This window comes from Hyperolius riggenbachi, chromosome 3 (genome assembly GCF_040937935.1).
Source record: "Hyperolius riggenbachi isolate aHypRig1 chromosome 3, aHypRig1.pri, whole genome shotgun sequence".
NCBI classification, from domain to species: Eukaryota; Metazoa; Chordata; class Amphibia; order Anura; family Hyperoliidae; genus Hyperolius; species Hyperolius riggenbachi.
Genome location: NC_090648.1, coordinates 265,775,949 through 265,790,646, shown reverse-complemented (window position 1 = coordinate 265,790,646; position 14,698 = coordinate 265,775,949). Strand labels below are relative to the sequence as shown.

Below are 14,698 nucleotides of genomic sequence, written 5' to 3'. Positions count from 1 at the left end.
GCGCGCTTCTGTTCAACCAGACGCTCCAACATCGCCAGGGTGGAGTTCCAGCGAGTCGGAACGTCAAGGATCAGCCGATGGCGTGGCAGATCCAGCTCCTTTTGCACGTCTTCCAGGCTCGCACAGGCTGCAGCCGAGCGCCGGAAGTGACGCACAACGTTCCTTGCCGTTTCCAGCAGTTCGCCCATCCCCTGGTAGGTGCGCAAGAACTTCTGCACCACCAGGTTCAGCACGTGGGCAAGACAGGGGATGTGGGTCAGGTTTCCCCTGTCTATTGCGGCAACCAGATTGGCCCCATTGTCGGCCACCACCTCTCCGACTCTGAGGCCTCTGGGGGTCAGCCAAATCCTCTCCTGCTCCTGGAGTTTGGCCAACACATGGGTTGCCGTCAGCTTGGTCTTCCCAAGGCTGACCAAGTGCAGCAGCGCTTGGCAGTGGCGGGCCTTCACGCTGCTGCTGAGGCGGGGGGTTTGGCCAGGTGTGCCGGAGGATGGCAGAGGATCGGAGGAACCTGCTGCAGTTCCCCTGACCCTGCGGGGTGGCACCACCCACTGTGTTGCTGCTGCTGCTGTGCCCGCTGCTGCTCTCCCATCCTCACCCCCTTCCACCAAGCTGACCCAGTGGACAGTGAAGGACAGGTAGCGGCCTGTCCCGAAGCGGCTGCTCCAGGAGTCCATGGTGACGTGGACCCTTTCACCAACCGCGTGCTCCAGCCCTCGCTCCACATTGGCCATCACAAAGCGGTGCAGTGCAGGAATGGCCTTGCGGGAGAAAAAGTGTCTGCTGGGGAGCTGCCAGTCTGGGGCTGCGCAAGCAAGCAGCGCACGAATGTCGCTCCCCTCCTGCACGAGCGTGTACGGCAGGAGTTGGGAGCACATGGCCCGTGCCAGCAAGCCGTTCAGCTGCCGCACGCGACGGCTGCTGGGAGGCAGAGCCCTAACCACCCCCTGGAAGGACTCGCTCAAAAGGCTCTGGCGTGGCCTTTTGCTGGCACGGGAATCAGCAGACACAGCGGAGGAGGCCACTGAGGACTGGCTGCCAGAACAGGCCTCAGTGTCGGCGGCAGGAGTTGCAGAGGGGGGAGGAGCAGTGCGTTTCCGCACTCCTGCTGGTGCTGCTGGAGGAGCAGGAGGGCGGGTGGCTGCTGTTGCTGCTGCTGCTGAAGGCTGTGCAGTGATGGGTGTGGTGCCACTGCCAGCACCAGATGCCTTCAGCCTCTGGAACTCCTCATGCTGGTGGAAATGTTTCGCAGCAAGGTGGTTGATGAGCGAGCTGGTGCAGAACTTTAAGGGGTCTGCACCTCTGCTCAACTTCCGCTGACAGTGGTTGCAAGTGGCGTACTTGCTGTACACAGTGGGCATGGTGAAATATCGCCAGATTGGTGACTTAAACATCCCCCTACGGCATGGAAGCGCTGCTGCCTGTCTCCCTGTGGTGGTTGGGGGGGGGGGCTTGGGGGGCTTGGGTGCGGCTGGTGGTGGTACTGGCAGATGCTGCTGCTGCTGCTGCTGAGCCTGAGACACCAGCAGGCTGTGGGACCTGCCTACTGCTGCTGCCAATGCTTGCAATGATGCGCCTCCTTGCAAGGCCCACAAGAGCATCCTCCTCCTCCTCCTCAGAGCTGCTGAGGACGACATCCCCTGGAGGTGGTGGCACCCAGTCTCTGTCTGTCACCGGGTCATCATCATCCTCCCCCTCCTGAAACATGTCCTGCTGGGATGAGGACCCCCCAAACTCCTCTCCTGATGCATGGATGGGCTGCTTGACTGTCGCCACAGTCTTGCTGTCCAATCCCTCATCCCCCAAAGTGCCCATCAGCATCTCCTCCTCAAAATCGCCAACAACAGCAGACAATTGACTCATGATGCCTGGGGTCAAAAGACTGCTGAATGACAGGTCGCCAACTGACGGTGAACTGGCCTCCTCCCCAGGCCCTGCTGGGCGGCTGCTGCGAACAGGGGTGGTGGTGAGGGTGGAGGCCTCGGATGCAGAGCTGATGGCGGGCTGCTCATCCTCCGTCATGAGTTGCACCACAGTGTCTGCATGCTTTTCCTCAATGGGACGTTTCCGACCCGGCTGGAGGAAAATCGGAGCAGGTGCTACACGCTGCTGCTGCTGTGTCTCTGCAGCGTGAGTTGCAGATGCTCCTGCTGGGCGGCGCCCAAGGCGTCCACGGCCAGTGGCTATGGGAGGAATTAGCTGACGCTGCTGCTGCTGCTGCGGAACTGTGCATGGTGGCGCGCCCGCGGCTTGCCACAATGCTGCTCCCTCTCCTCCTGATTCCCTTGCTGCCCTTCCCCTTGCCCAAACCGCGCTGGCTGCCACTTCCAGACATCTTCGATGTTTTGGGCGTATAGACAAAAGTTTTTTAAAAGGGCGGTTGAAAAGTGGGGTACTTTAATGGAGTGGGTTGGTGGGTGAGGTGACTGAGTGAGTGTCCCTAGTACAGTAAGTAAGTAGTAACAGTCAGGAAGTACAACTAGCAGTTACAATAATCAGTAGTAATCACAAGTAAATTTAGTGTGTGTACACTACAGACAGTGAGTGCACGCACGCGCAAACACGCGCAGGAGCTAGCCTATGAACAGTGACTGAGTGTCCTAGACTCCTAGTACAGTAAGTAGTAACAGTAAGTACAACTAACTAATTACAATAAGCAATCAGTTATCAGAAGGAAATAGAGTGTGTGTAGTGTGTGTACACAGACAGTGAGTGCACGCACGCAGGAGCTAGTAGCCTATGAACACAGTGACTGAGTGTCCTAGACTCCTAGTACAGTAAGTAGTAACAGTAAGTACAACTAACTAATTACAATAATCAATCAGTTATCAGAAGGAAATAGAGTGTGTGTAGTGTGTACACAGACAGTGAGTGCACACACGCAGGAGCTAGTAGCCTATGAACAGTGACTGAGTGTCCTAGACTCCTAGTACAGTAAGTAGTAACAGTGAGTACAACTAACTAATTACAATATTCAATTACAATAATCAATCAGTTATCAGAACTTGGAAATAGAGTGTGTGTAGTGTGTACACAGACAGTGAGTGCACACACGCAGGAGCAGCTAGTAGCCTATGAACAGTGACAGTGAGTGTCCTAGTACAGTTACAGTATATAACTACAATACTAATACAATCAGTAGTAAAGGACAGCAGAAATACTGGTATAGATGAGAGAAATAAACAGAGGACAGGAGGACAGCTGCCCACACAGGCAGGCCCTGAGGCCTAAAGCTGTAAGCCTGCAGCAGCTGGCCTGTCTCTTTGTAACACAAAAGCTACTAACTAAAATACAATGTCTAACTAACTAACAACAATATAGGTGTGTATAGGAGGTGTATGTGAGCAAAAACGCTAGGTAAATGACCACAATAAAGCTCTTGCTAAGCCAAAGCACAAAGGAGCAACTCTCTCTCTATGCAAGTCTCAGGCAAGGACGGAGAAACGTAACATGGCGGCCGCTATTTATAGGGTAGGGGCTGGCCAGGGTCCCCCTCTGTGATTGGCTGCCGTCAGAGGGCCTGGGAGCCCTCTGATTGGCTCTAAGGACATCAATCTGGGCTATGACGCTATTCGAGCTCGGTACCGAGCTCGAATAGCGCCGTTTGCTCGAATAGCTCGAATAGTGAATGGGCTATTCGAGTGTACGCGAATAGCCCATTCGAATAGCTACAGCTATTCGGAGCTCGAATACCGAGCTCGAATAGCTGGAAAAGAGCTCGAATATTCGAGCTACTCGAATATTCGAGCTCTGCTGAGCACCACTGCTGACCGGCCAGAACCCAAAGTGGCCAGACTTCGGGTTCTGGCCGTAACATATATATATATATATGCACACACAATGGGACTAGTTTGGATGAATGTTAACCACTTGAGGACCTAGGGCTTTCTACCCCTTAAGGACCGGCCACTTTTTTTCCATTCAGACCACTGCAGCTTTCACGGTTTATTGCTCGCTCATACAACCTACCACCTAAATGAATTTTGGCTCCTTTTCTTGTCACTAATAAAGCTTTCTTTTGGTGCTATTTGATTGCTCCTGCGATTTTAACTTTTTATTATATTCATCAAAAAAGACATGAATTTTGGCAAAAAAATGATTTTTTTAACTTTCTGTGCTGACATTTTTCAAATAAAGTAAAATTTCTGTATACATGCAGCGCGAAAAATGTGGACAAACATGTTTTTGATTAAAAAAAACCCCATTCAGTGTATATTTATTGGTTTGGGTAAAAGTTATAGCGTTTACAAACTATGGTGCAAAAAGTGAATTTTCCCATTTTCAAGCATCTCTGACTTTTCTGACCCCCTGTCATGTTTCATGAGGGGCTAGAATTCCAGGATAGTATAAATACCCCCCAAATGACCCCATTTTGGAAAGAAGACATCCCAAAGTATTCACTGAGAGGCATAGTGAGTTCATAGAAGATATTATTTTTTGTCACAAGTAAGCGGAAAATGACACTTTGTGAGAAAAAAAAAAAAAAAAAAAAAAAGTTTCCATTTCTTCTAACTTGCGACAAAAAAAAATGAAATCTGCCACGGACTCACCATGCCCCTCTCTGAATACCTTGAAGGGTCTACTTTCCAAAATGGGGTCATTTGTGGGGTGTGTTTACTGTCCTGACATTTTGGGGGGTGCTAAATTGTAAGCACCCCTGTAAAGCCTAAAGGTGCTCATTGGACTTTGGACCCCTTAGCGCAGTTAGGCTGCAAAAAAGTGCCACACATGTGGTATTGCCGTACTCAGGAGAAGTAGTATAATGTGTTTTGGGGTGTATTTTTACACATACCCATGCTGGGTGGGAGAAATATCTCTGTAAATGACAATTTGTTAATTTTTTTTACACACAATTGTCCATTTACAGAGATATTTCTCCCACTCAGCATGGGTATGTGTAAAAATACACCACAAAACACATTATACTACTTCTCCTGAGTACGGCGATACCATATGTGTGGCACTTTTTTGCACCCTAACTGCGCTAAAGGGCCCAAAGTCCAATGAGTACCTTTAGGATTTCACAGGTCATTTTGAGAAATTTCGTTTCAAGACTACTCCTCACAGTTTAGGGCCCCTAAAATGCCAGGGCAGTATAGGAACCCCACAAATGACCCCATTTTAGAAAGAAGACACCCCAAGGTATTCCGTTAGAAGTATGGTGAGTTCATAGAAGATTTTATTTTTTGTCAAAAGTTAGCGGAAAATGACACTTTGTGAAAAAACACAATTAAAATCAATTTCCGCTAACTTGTGACAAAAAATAAAATCTTCTATGAACTCGCCATACTACTAACGGAATACCTTGGGGTGTCTTCTTTCTAAAATGGGGTCATTTGTGGGGTTCCTATACTGCCCTGGCATTTAAGGGGCCCTAAACCGTGAGGAGTAGTCTTGAAACGAAATTTCTCAAAATGACCTGTGAAATCCTAAAGGTACTCATTGGACTTTGGGCCCTTTAGCGCAGTTAGGGTGCAAAAAAGTGCCACACATGTGGTATCGCCGTACTCGGGAGAAGTAGTACAATGTGTTTTGGGGTGTATTTTTACACATACCCATGCTGGGTGGGAGAAATAACTCTGTAAATGGACAATTGTGTGTAAAAAAAATCAAAAGATTGTCATTTACAGAGGTATTTCTCCCACCCAGCATGGGTATGTGTAAAAATACACCCCAAAACACATTATACTACTTCTCCCGAGTACGGCAATACCACATGTGTGGCACTTTTTTGCACCCTAACTGCGCTAAAGGGCCCAAAGTCCAATGAGTACCTTTAGAATTTCACAGGTCATTTTTGTTTCAAGACTACTCCTCACGGTTTAGGGCCCCTAAAATGCCAGGGCAGTATAGGAACCCCACTAATGACCCCATTTTACAAAGAAGACACCCCAAGGTATTCCGTTAGGAGTATGGTGAGTTCATAGAAAATTTTATTTTTTGCCACAAGTTAGCAGAAATTGATTTGAATTGTTTTTCTTCACAAAGTGTCATATTCCGCTAACTTGTGACAAAAAATAAAATCTTCTATGAACTCACCATACTCCTAACGGAATACCTTTGGGTGTCTCCTTTCTAGAATGGGGTCATTTGTGGGGTTCCTATACTGCCCTGGCATTTTAGGGGCCCTAAACCGCGAGGAGTAGTCTTGAAACTAAACGTCGCAAAATGACCTGTGAAATCCTAAAGGTACTCATTGGACTTTGGGCCCTTTAGCGCACTTAGGGTGTAAAAAAGTGCCACACATGTGGTACCGCCGTACTCAGGAGAAGTAGTATAATGTGTTTTGTGGTGTATTTTTACACATACCCATGCTGGGTGGTAGAAATATCTCTGTACATGACAATTGTTTGATTTTTTTTTTTTACACACAATTGTCCATTTACAGAGAGATTTCTCCCACCCAGCATGGGTATGTGTAAAAATACACCCCAAAACACATTATACTACTTCTCCTGAGTACGGCGATACCACATGTGTGACACTTTTTTTTCAGCCTAGGTGCGCTAAGGGGCCCAACGTCCTATTCACAGGTCATTTTGAGGCATTTGTTTTCTAGACTACTCCTCACGGTTTAGGGCCCCTAAAATGCCAGGGCAGTATAGGAACGCCACAAGTGACCCCATTTTAGAAAGAAGACACCCCAAGGTATTCCATTAGGTGTATGGCGAGGTCATCGAAGATTTTATTTTTAGTCACAAGTTAGTGAAAAATGACACTTTGTGAAAAAAACCCAATAAAAATCAATTTCCGCTAACTTTTGACAAAAAATAAAATCTTCTATGAAATCGTCATACACCTAACAGAATACCTTGGGGTGTCTTTTTTCTAAAATGGGGTCACTTGTGGGGTTCCTATACCGCCCTGGCATTTTACGGGCCCAAAACCGTGAGTAGTCTGGAAACCAAATGTCTCAAAATGACTGTTCAGGGGTATAAGCATCTGCAAATTTTGATGACAGGTGGTCTATGAGGGGCCGAATTTTGTGGAACCGGTCATAAGCAGGGTGGCTTTTTAGATGACAGGTTGTATTGGGCCTGATCTGATGGATAGGAGTGCTAGGGGGGTGACAGGAGGTGATTGATGGGTGTCTCAGGGGGTGATTAGAGGGGAAAATAGATGCACTCAATGCACTGGGGAGGTGATCGGAAGGGGGTCTGAGGGGGATCTGAGGGTTTGGCCGAGTGATCAGGAGCCCACACGGGGCAAATTAGGGCCTGATCTGATGGGTAGGTGTGCTAGGGGGTGACAGGTAGTGACAGGAGGTGATTGATGGGTGTCTCAAGGTGTGATTAGTGGGGGGAATAGATGCAAGTAATGCAATGGCGAGGTGATCAGGGCTGGGGTCTGAGGGTGTGGGCGGGTGATTGGGTGCCCTAGGGGCAGATGGGGGTCTAATCTGATGGGTAGCAGTGACAGGGGGTGATTGATGGGTAATTAGTGGGTGTTTAGAGGAGAGAACAGATGCAATGCACTTGGGAGGTGATCTGACTGCGGGTCTGCAGGCGATCGGATGGTGTGGGTGGGTGATCAGATTGCCCGCAAGGGGCAGGTTAGGGGCTGATTGATGGGTGGCAGTGACAGGGGGTGATTGATGGGTGATAGGTGATTGGCAGGTGATTGACAGGTGATCAGTGGGTTATTACAGGGAAGAACAGATGTAATTAATGCACTGGCGAATTGATAAGGGGGGGTCAGAGGGCAATCTGAGCGTGTTGGCGGGTGATTGGGTGCCCGCAAGGGGCAGATTAGGGTCTGATCTGATAGGTAAAAGTGACAGGTGGTGATAGGGGGTGATTGATGGGTAATTAGTGGGTGTTTAGAGGAGAGAATAGATGTAAACAATGGATTTGGGAGGTGATCTGATGTCGGATCTGCGGGCGATCTATTGGTGTGGGTGGGTGATCAAATTGCCCGCAAGGGGCAGGTTAGGGGCTGATTGATGGGTGGCAGTGACAGGGGGTGACAGGGGGTGATTGATGGGTGATAGGTGATTGGCAGGTGATTGACAGGTGATCAGTGGGTTATTACAGGGAAGAACAGATGTAATTAATGCACTGGCAAATTGATAAGGGGGGGTCAGAGGGCAATCTGAGCGTGTTGGCGGGTGATTGGGTGCCCGCAAGGGGCAGATTAGGGTCTGATCTGATAGGTAAAAGTGACAGGTGGTGATAGGGGGTGATTGATGGGTAATTAGTGGGTGTTTAGAGGAGAGAATAGATGTAAACAATGGATTTGGGAGGTGATCTGATGTCGGATCTGCGGGCGATCTATTGGTGTGGGTGGGTGATCAAATTGCCCGCAAGGGGCAGGTTAGGGGCTGATTGATGGGTGGCAGTGACAGGGGGTGACAGGGGGTGATTGATGGGTGATAGGTGATTGGCAGGTGATTGACCGGTGATCAGTGGATTATTACAGGGAAGACCAGATGTAATTAATGCACTGGCGAATTGATAAGGGGGGGTCAGAGGGCAATCTGAGCGTGTTGGCGGGTGATTGGGTGCCCGCAAGGGGCAGATTAGGGTCTGATCTGATAGGTAAAAGTGACAGGTGGTGATAGGGGGTGATTGATGGGTGATTGATGGGTAATTAGTGGGTGTTTAGAGGAGAGAATAGATGTAAACAATGGATTTGGGAGGTGATCTGATGTCGGATCTGCGGGCGATCTATTGGTGTGGGTGGGTGATCAGATTGCCCGCAAGGGGCAGGTTAGGGGCTGGTTGTTGGGTGGCAGTGACAGGGGGTGATTGATGGGTGATTGATGGGTGATTGACAGGTGATTGACAGGTTATCAGGGGGGATAGATGCATACAGTACACAGGGGGGAGGGGTCTGGGGGGGGGGGGGTCCTGGGGAGAATCTGAGGGGTGGGGGGGTGATCAGGAGGGGGCAGGGGGGGGAGATAAAAAAAAAATAGCGTTGATAGATAGTGACAGGGAGTGATTGATGGGTTATTAGGGGGGTGATTGGGTGCAAACAGGGGTCTGGGGGGTGGGCAGGGGGGGTCTGAGGGGTGCTGTGGGCGATCAGTGGGCGGGGGGGGGGGGGGCAGATCAGTGTGTTTGGGTGCAGACTCGGGTGGCTGCAGCCTGCCCTGGTGGTCCCTCCGACACTGGGACCACCAGGGCAGGAGGCAGCCTGTATAATACACTTTGTATACATTACAAAGTGTATTATACACTTTGTAGCGGCGATCGCGGGGTTAACATCCCGCCGGCGCTTCCGTATGGCCGGCGGGATGTTACGGCGGGTGGGCGGAGCCAGTTGCCGGGGGAAGCGCGCGTCATCAATGACGCGATCGCTCCCCCGGCATAGGAAAAGGACGCAACGCCCTAAGGCGTATTGCGGTCCTTAAGGCATCCACTTTGCCGCCGCCCATGGGCTGTGGGCGGTCGGCAAGTGGTTAAATAACCTACCATTATGTATATATCAAACATACCCTCTATTTTGCAGTTGAAGGAACAACATGATTTGTCTTTTATATTTTAATTTTGTTACATACGGTAGTTATGATCAGGAAAATATGTAATATAAACATTTCACATTTGCAGCAAACTTTTATGGAGCTCACAAGTAGACTGGCCAAGTAGACTGAAAGTTTTTTCAATTGCTGTTCTGAGATTTGTTTACCTAGACCTCTTAGTGACTCATACAAGACTACACACATCTCCCTGTACAGCTGCAAAAGTTAGTCATGTGTGACTGTCATGTGTGAGAATCTCAGGAGATCAACTATTACAGAAATGCTCAAACCAGCCTGTTTGGCTCTAAAGGTCCTATTGTGAGGCTCATTTTTCCTCCCAACATTCTGGTGTTTGATGTGAACATTAACTGAAGCTCCTGCATATCTATCTGCATGATTTTGTACATTGTGGCAGCTAGGGTTGCCGCGGTATACCGGTATGACGGTATACCACGGTTTCAAAATGCATGATAACCATGCCATGCACTTTTTGAAAATACCGGTTTACCCAAGATGGTGCTGTAAGACGTTTGCCCGGCACACAGGGCTCCAACCCTTCTCCCCCGACGGCCTCACCGCATCTGTGGGAAAGATTCCCCCTGCCTCTAGGAATCCAGGGACGCTTTGCGGAGTGTCCAGGGACCCAGGGCTCGCTGCAGTCAGACTCCGGAAATCTTTACCACGTGGCCGCCCCAGCTCCATACACGCTGCTGCCGCCGTCACTTCCTGCTAATCAGCTTCCTACTGATCGGAGCTCCCCATGGCTGACCGTGCCAGTCCCCGCCCGCTAAGCCCCAGGACCACCACAGCTCTGCGGCCCCCACTGCTGGGTCTCACCGAGCAGCCGCCACTGATCGTCACTCCAGCCGCCTCTGCTTCCGGACCGCACGGCCACCCACGCAGGGAAGCCCTCTCCTTCTAAGCCGCCTCACATTGCCTGCCTTCCTCGCATCCACCACCACCAGGCACGGAAGACACCCCAGCAAGAAGCCTCCACACCACCTGCAGATGCCGCTGCTCCAGTGACAGACTAGGCCACTTATGAAGAGGAGCACCTACTACATATGCTGCAGGCACCTATCCTGGCTGCACCTACTACATATGCTGCAGGCACTTATCCTGGCTACACCTATCTCTGGCTACCTGTGCTGCAGGAACCTATCCTGGCTACCTATGCTGCAGGCACCTATCCTGGCTACATCTATCCCTGGCTACCTATGCTACAGGCACCTATCCCTGGCTACCTATGCTGCAGCCACCTACTACTGGCTACACCTATCCCTGGCTACCTATGCTGCAGGCACCTATCCTGGCTACACCTATCCCTGGCTACCTGTGCTGCAGGAACCTATCCCTGGCTACCTATGCTGGAGGAACCTATCCTGGCTACCTATGCTTCAGGAACCTATCCTGGCTACCTATGCTGCAGGCACCTATCCTGGCTACATCTATCCCTGGCTACCTATGCTGCAGGCACCTATCCCTGGCTACCTATGCTGCAGCCACCTACTACTGGCTACACCTATCCCTGGCTACCTATGCTGCAGGCACCTATCCTGGCTACACCTATCCCCGGCTACCTATGCTGCAGGCACCTATCCCTGGCTACCTATGCTGCAGGCACCTATCCCTGGCTGCACCTATTCCTGGCTACACCTATCCCTGGCTACCTATGCTGCAGGTACCTATCCTGGCTACACCTATCCCTGGCTTCACCTATTCCTGGCTACCTATGCTGCAGGAACCTATCCCTGGCTATCTATGCTGCAGCCACCTACTACTGGCTACACCTATCCCTGGCTACCTATGCTGCAGGCACCTATCCCTGGCTACCTATGCTGCAGGCACCTATCCCTGGCTACCTATGCTGCAGGCACCTATCCCTGGCTACCTATGCTGCAGGCACCTATCCCTGGCTACCTATGCTGCAGGCACCTATCCCTGGCTACCTATGCTGCAGGCACCTACTACTGGCCACTCCTATCCCTGGCTACCTATGCTGCGGCCACCTACTACTGGCTACACCTATCCCTGGCTACCTATGCTGCGGCCACCTACTACTGGCTACACCTATCTCTAACACCACCTGGACTTCTGCAGGAGCAGGGTAAGCCTTTTTTCAGTTTTACCTGGGGCCCCCAGGGGCTTAATCATATGTATACTGAAGGAGTAGCGCACCCCACACTGGGGTGGGGGTGGGGTGTAAGGGGTGCTCAGGGTCCAAATAATTCTATTATAATTGTATAATACCGTATACCGCAATACCGTCATACCATGGTATTTTTTTTGACGGTTATCATACCGTGGAATTTCATACCGTTGCAACCCTAGTGGCAGCAATATTGGCTGATTAGATAATAGTACGAATACGTAGGTGTATATGTATTCCTAAAAAAAAAGTTACAGATTGTTCCGCGCATGTGCATGCCCTACAGTGTAAAGCTATGCTGTATTTAGTAAACTTCATAAGAGAATAATTTTCATTAAAGCTGTACTTCCACTGTAAAAAAATATATTGTACACACTCTAAATATTTAACCAAAATTCAGGTTCCTGATACAGTCTTATCCCAGATATAAAATTGCAAAGCACCGCTGTTTTCAAGAAGTTCAGTATCTCATTCTAGAAAGCTGCAGTAATAAGCAAATTACTGTAAGGTTATGGGCTCACTAGCAGCACTTTTGCAGCAAAGCGCTGCAGCACTGGAACCCTATGGGGATGGTTCCACAGTAGTTATGCAGTCGCTCTGCAATTGCAATATGGTAATTGACCCGCCGCAATCACTATACAAGGCAATGGGGACTAAATCTCGATTGCTCCAGCCAGGAATTGCAGAGAAAAACGTGGTACTTCTGTAATTTAGAAATCGCAAGTGGTTTCTGACTTGCTCTAGTGGGCCCCAGGCCTTAGGCATTTGTTGCAGCTGTTTTTCACACTTCTCGAGTTCTGAATTAACTATTTTAGGCCCCATTCACACTGCATGCGTTCCCATCTGCGTTTCAGTATTGTGTGCAGATGGCAGACACGTACGACATCACAGTGCATAGACTGCACTGTCTGATGTTCACACTGCATGCGTTCCGGACAAGTGCGGTCCGGGAACGCATGCTGCATGCATTTTTTGCGGAAATGCGCGGCTGACCCATTCACTTCAGTGAATGGGATCAACCGCGCAGCGCATACAAACGCGGAGGGCGTGCGTTCGTACATGCTGCGTTCCAAACGCACGGCTGTCCGCGTTTGCTAATGTGAAAGTGGCCTTATATTAACCTCCCTGGCGGTTTGTTAAAATCCGCCAGGGGGCAGCAAATACCTTTTTTTAATTTTTTTTTTTTTTCATGTAGCGAGACAATGTCTCGCTACATGATAGCCGCGGCATCCTCCCAGCCCCTCCGATCGCCGCCGGCGAACGGAGATCAAGAGATCCTGTTCAAAGAACGGGATCTCTTGGAGGGCTTCCCCCGTCGCCATGGCGACGGGGCGGGATGACGTCACCGACGTCGTGACGTCAAAGGGGAATCCGATCCACCCCACGGCGCTGCCTGGCACTGATTGGCCAGGCAGCGCACGGGGTCTGGGGGGGGCGACTGCGGCGACGGGTATAGCGGCGGATCGGCGGGCAGCGGCGGCGATCGGAGGTTACACGCAGCTAGCAAAGTGCTGGCTGCTATGCATACCTTGCTGTGCTATGCATACCATGCATACCTTGCCTATGTTTTATATTCGTATTATTGTATTATCACTGCATTTGGACAATATGCTTACTTTGATACTAAAGTTATACATTTTGCCTAGGAATCTCTAAGGAAATAATTGTATATTTAATGAAACATACCGCTTCTTTGTAAAATAATATTTGTTAGTATATAGTATGATATGAAAGTAATGTCTTAATACAAACTGAATGCTGGTGATGGGTTCACTTCAAAGCCTTTTTTAAGGATTCCCCCCCCCCCCCCCCCTTCTCACTTGCTCCACCTAATAAGAGAAACATCCCACTTATATAATCAGTGGTAATTCCAGATGACATTTTGTAAGAACTTTTACCTGGGGCTCCACCAGCTTCTGGAAGGGGTTTCATTCTAGTCACAGTGGCCTTTTCCTTCGCTGCTGACTGAATGGAGTTGTGGCTGTAACAGCCAAAATCCTACCACTTCCATTCTAAATAGCATCACAGGCATGGCCACAGTAATATAAAAAAGAATGGGGGCCCTATATTGTTCGAATGGGTGAAGATTTCTAAAATGTGGAATGGTGGTCTCTGGGATAAACAGCTTCAGCTTGGCACATTCCAAGCACTTTGGCCATGGTGATCATGGCTGTCTGTTCAGAGGGTTAGGTCATGTGGCTGTGCCTGAGGCGAGTATGAAGGAGCTTTTAGAAGAGTTGGGGTTACTTTGATAGACTTGGGGAGATGTGATTAAAATTGAACAGTCTTATGAAAAGTAATTCACAAGGATGGAAGAAGCAATTTTATTTGTGGTGTTATCTTTGGAAAGTTTTTTCTTTGTAGGGGTATTGATATTGTTTTCCTGGATCATTATATATTTTTACTTTGCAATATATTCAATTAGGTTTGTTTTGTGAGTACTATTTTCACAGTTAATTTAAAGTATTGACTATCATGTTTACACTGTCTTGCAGGTATAGCACTGAGGTTTCCTTTGCACATGAAGCGAACTGATAGTACCTCTTCACTGACTGACAAAGAACACATTCGAAATTTAGATCTTTCGGCAAATGACTTGGAAACCATAGACTTAATAAATAAAAAATCCCTTCTTACAAATCACCTGGAACGCCTTGAGAAAATTGAGCTTCAGCAGAATAATTTAACATTGTTACCTAAGTCACTATGCGAGGTAATGGCATTACCAATTTAAAAAAAAAAGTCTGTTGTAGGTGATGCCTTTTTAAAGGGAACCGAAAGTGAAAGTAATGTGGCCAATTTACTTTCCTGGCTTATTCCAGCCCCCATAGTCCTCCTGGTACCTTGCCATGATTCCACTCTGTTCAATTTTGCTGCCAGTTGTAGGCTACTTCCTTCTCGATCCTGCACCCATAGCCGGGAGTGTTTGGTGCATGCTGTTCTTGCAGCTTTTAGAGGGGACAGCTGCTAAATGGAACAGAGCAGAACGATGGCAAGGGACCAGGAGGATTTATTAAACTTTCAACGCCCTTTAATTTTTATTTTATTTTTTTGCATCTTGCTTTCCTTAAAGAAGAACTTTTACG

At 49.0% G+C, this 14,698-nt stretch overlaps 1 protein-coding gene across 1 annotated transcript in view; it reads left to right on the top strand.

Annotated features, from left to right (window-relative positions):
- Positions 1 to 14,698, top strand: part of LRRK2 (leucine rich repeat kinase 2) — a 202,666-nt gene that overhangs the window by 97,626 nt on the left and 90,342 nt on the right. The window contains 1 exon segment of the mRNA XM_068276292.1: positions 14,108 to 14,325. Within this exon segment, the coding sequence (XP_068132393.1) occupies positions 14,108 to 14,325 (218 nt within the window).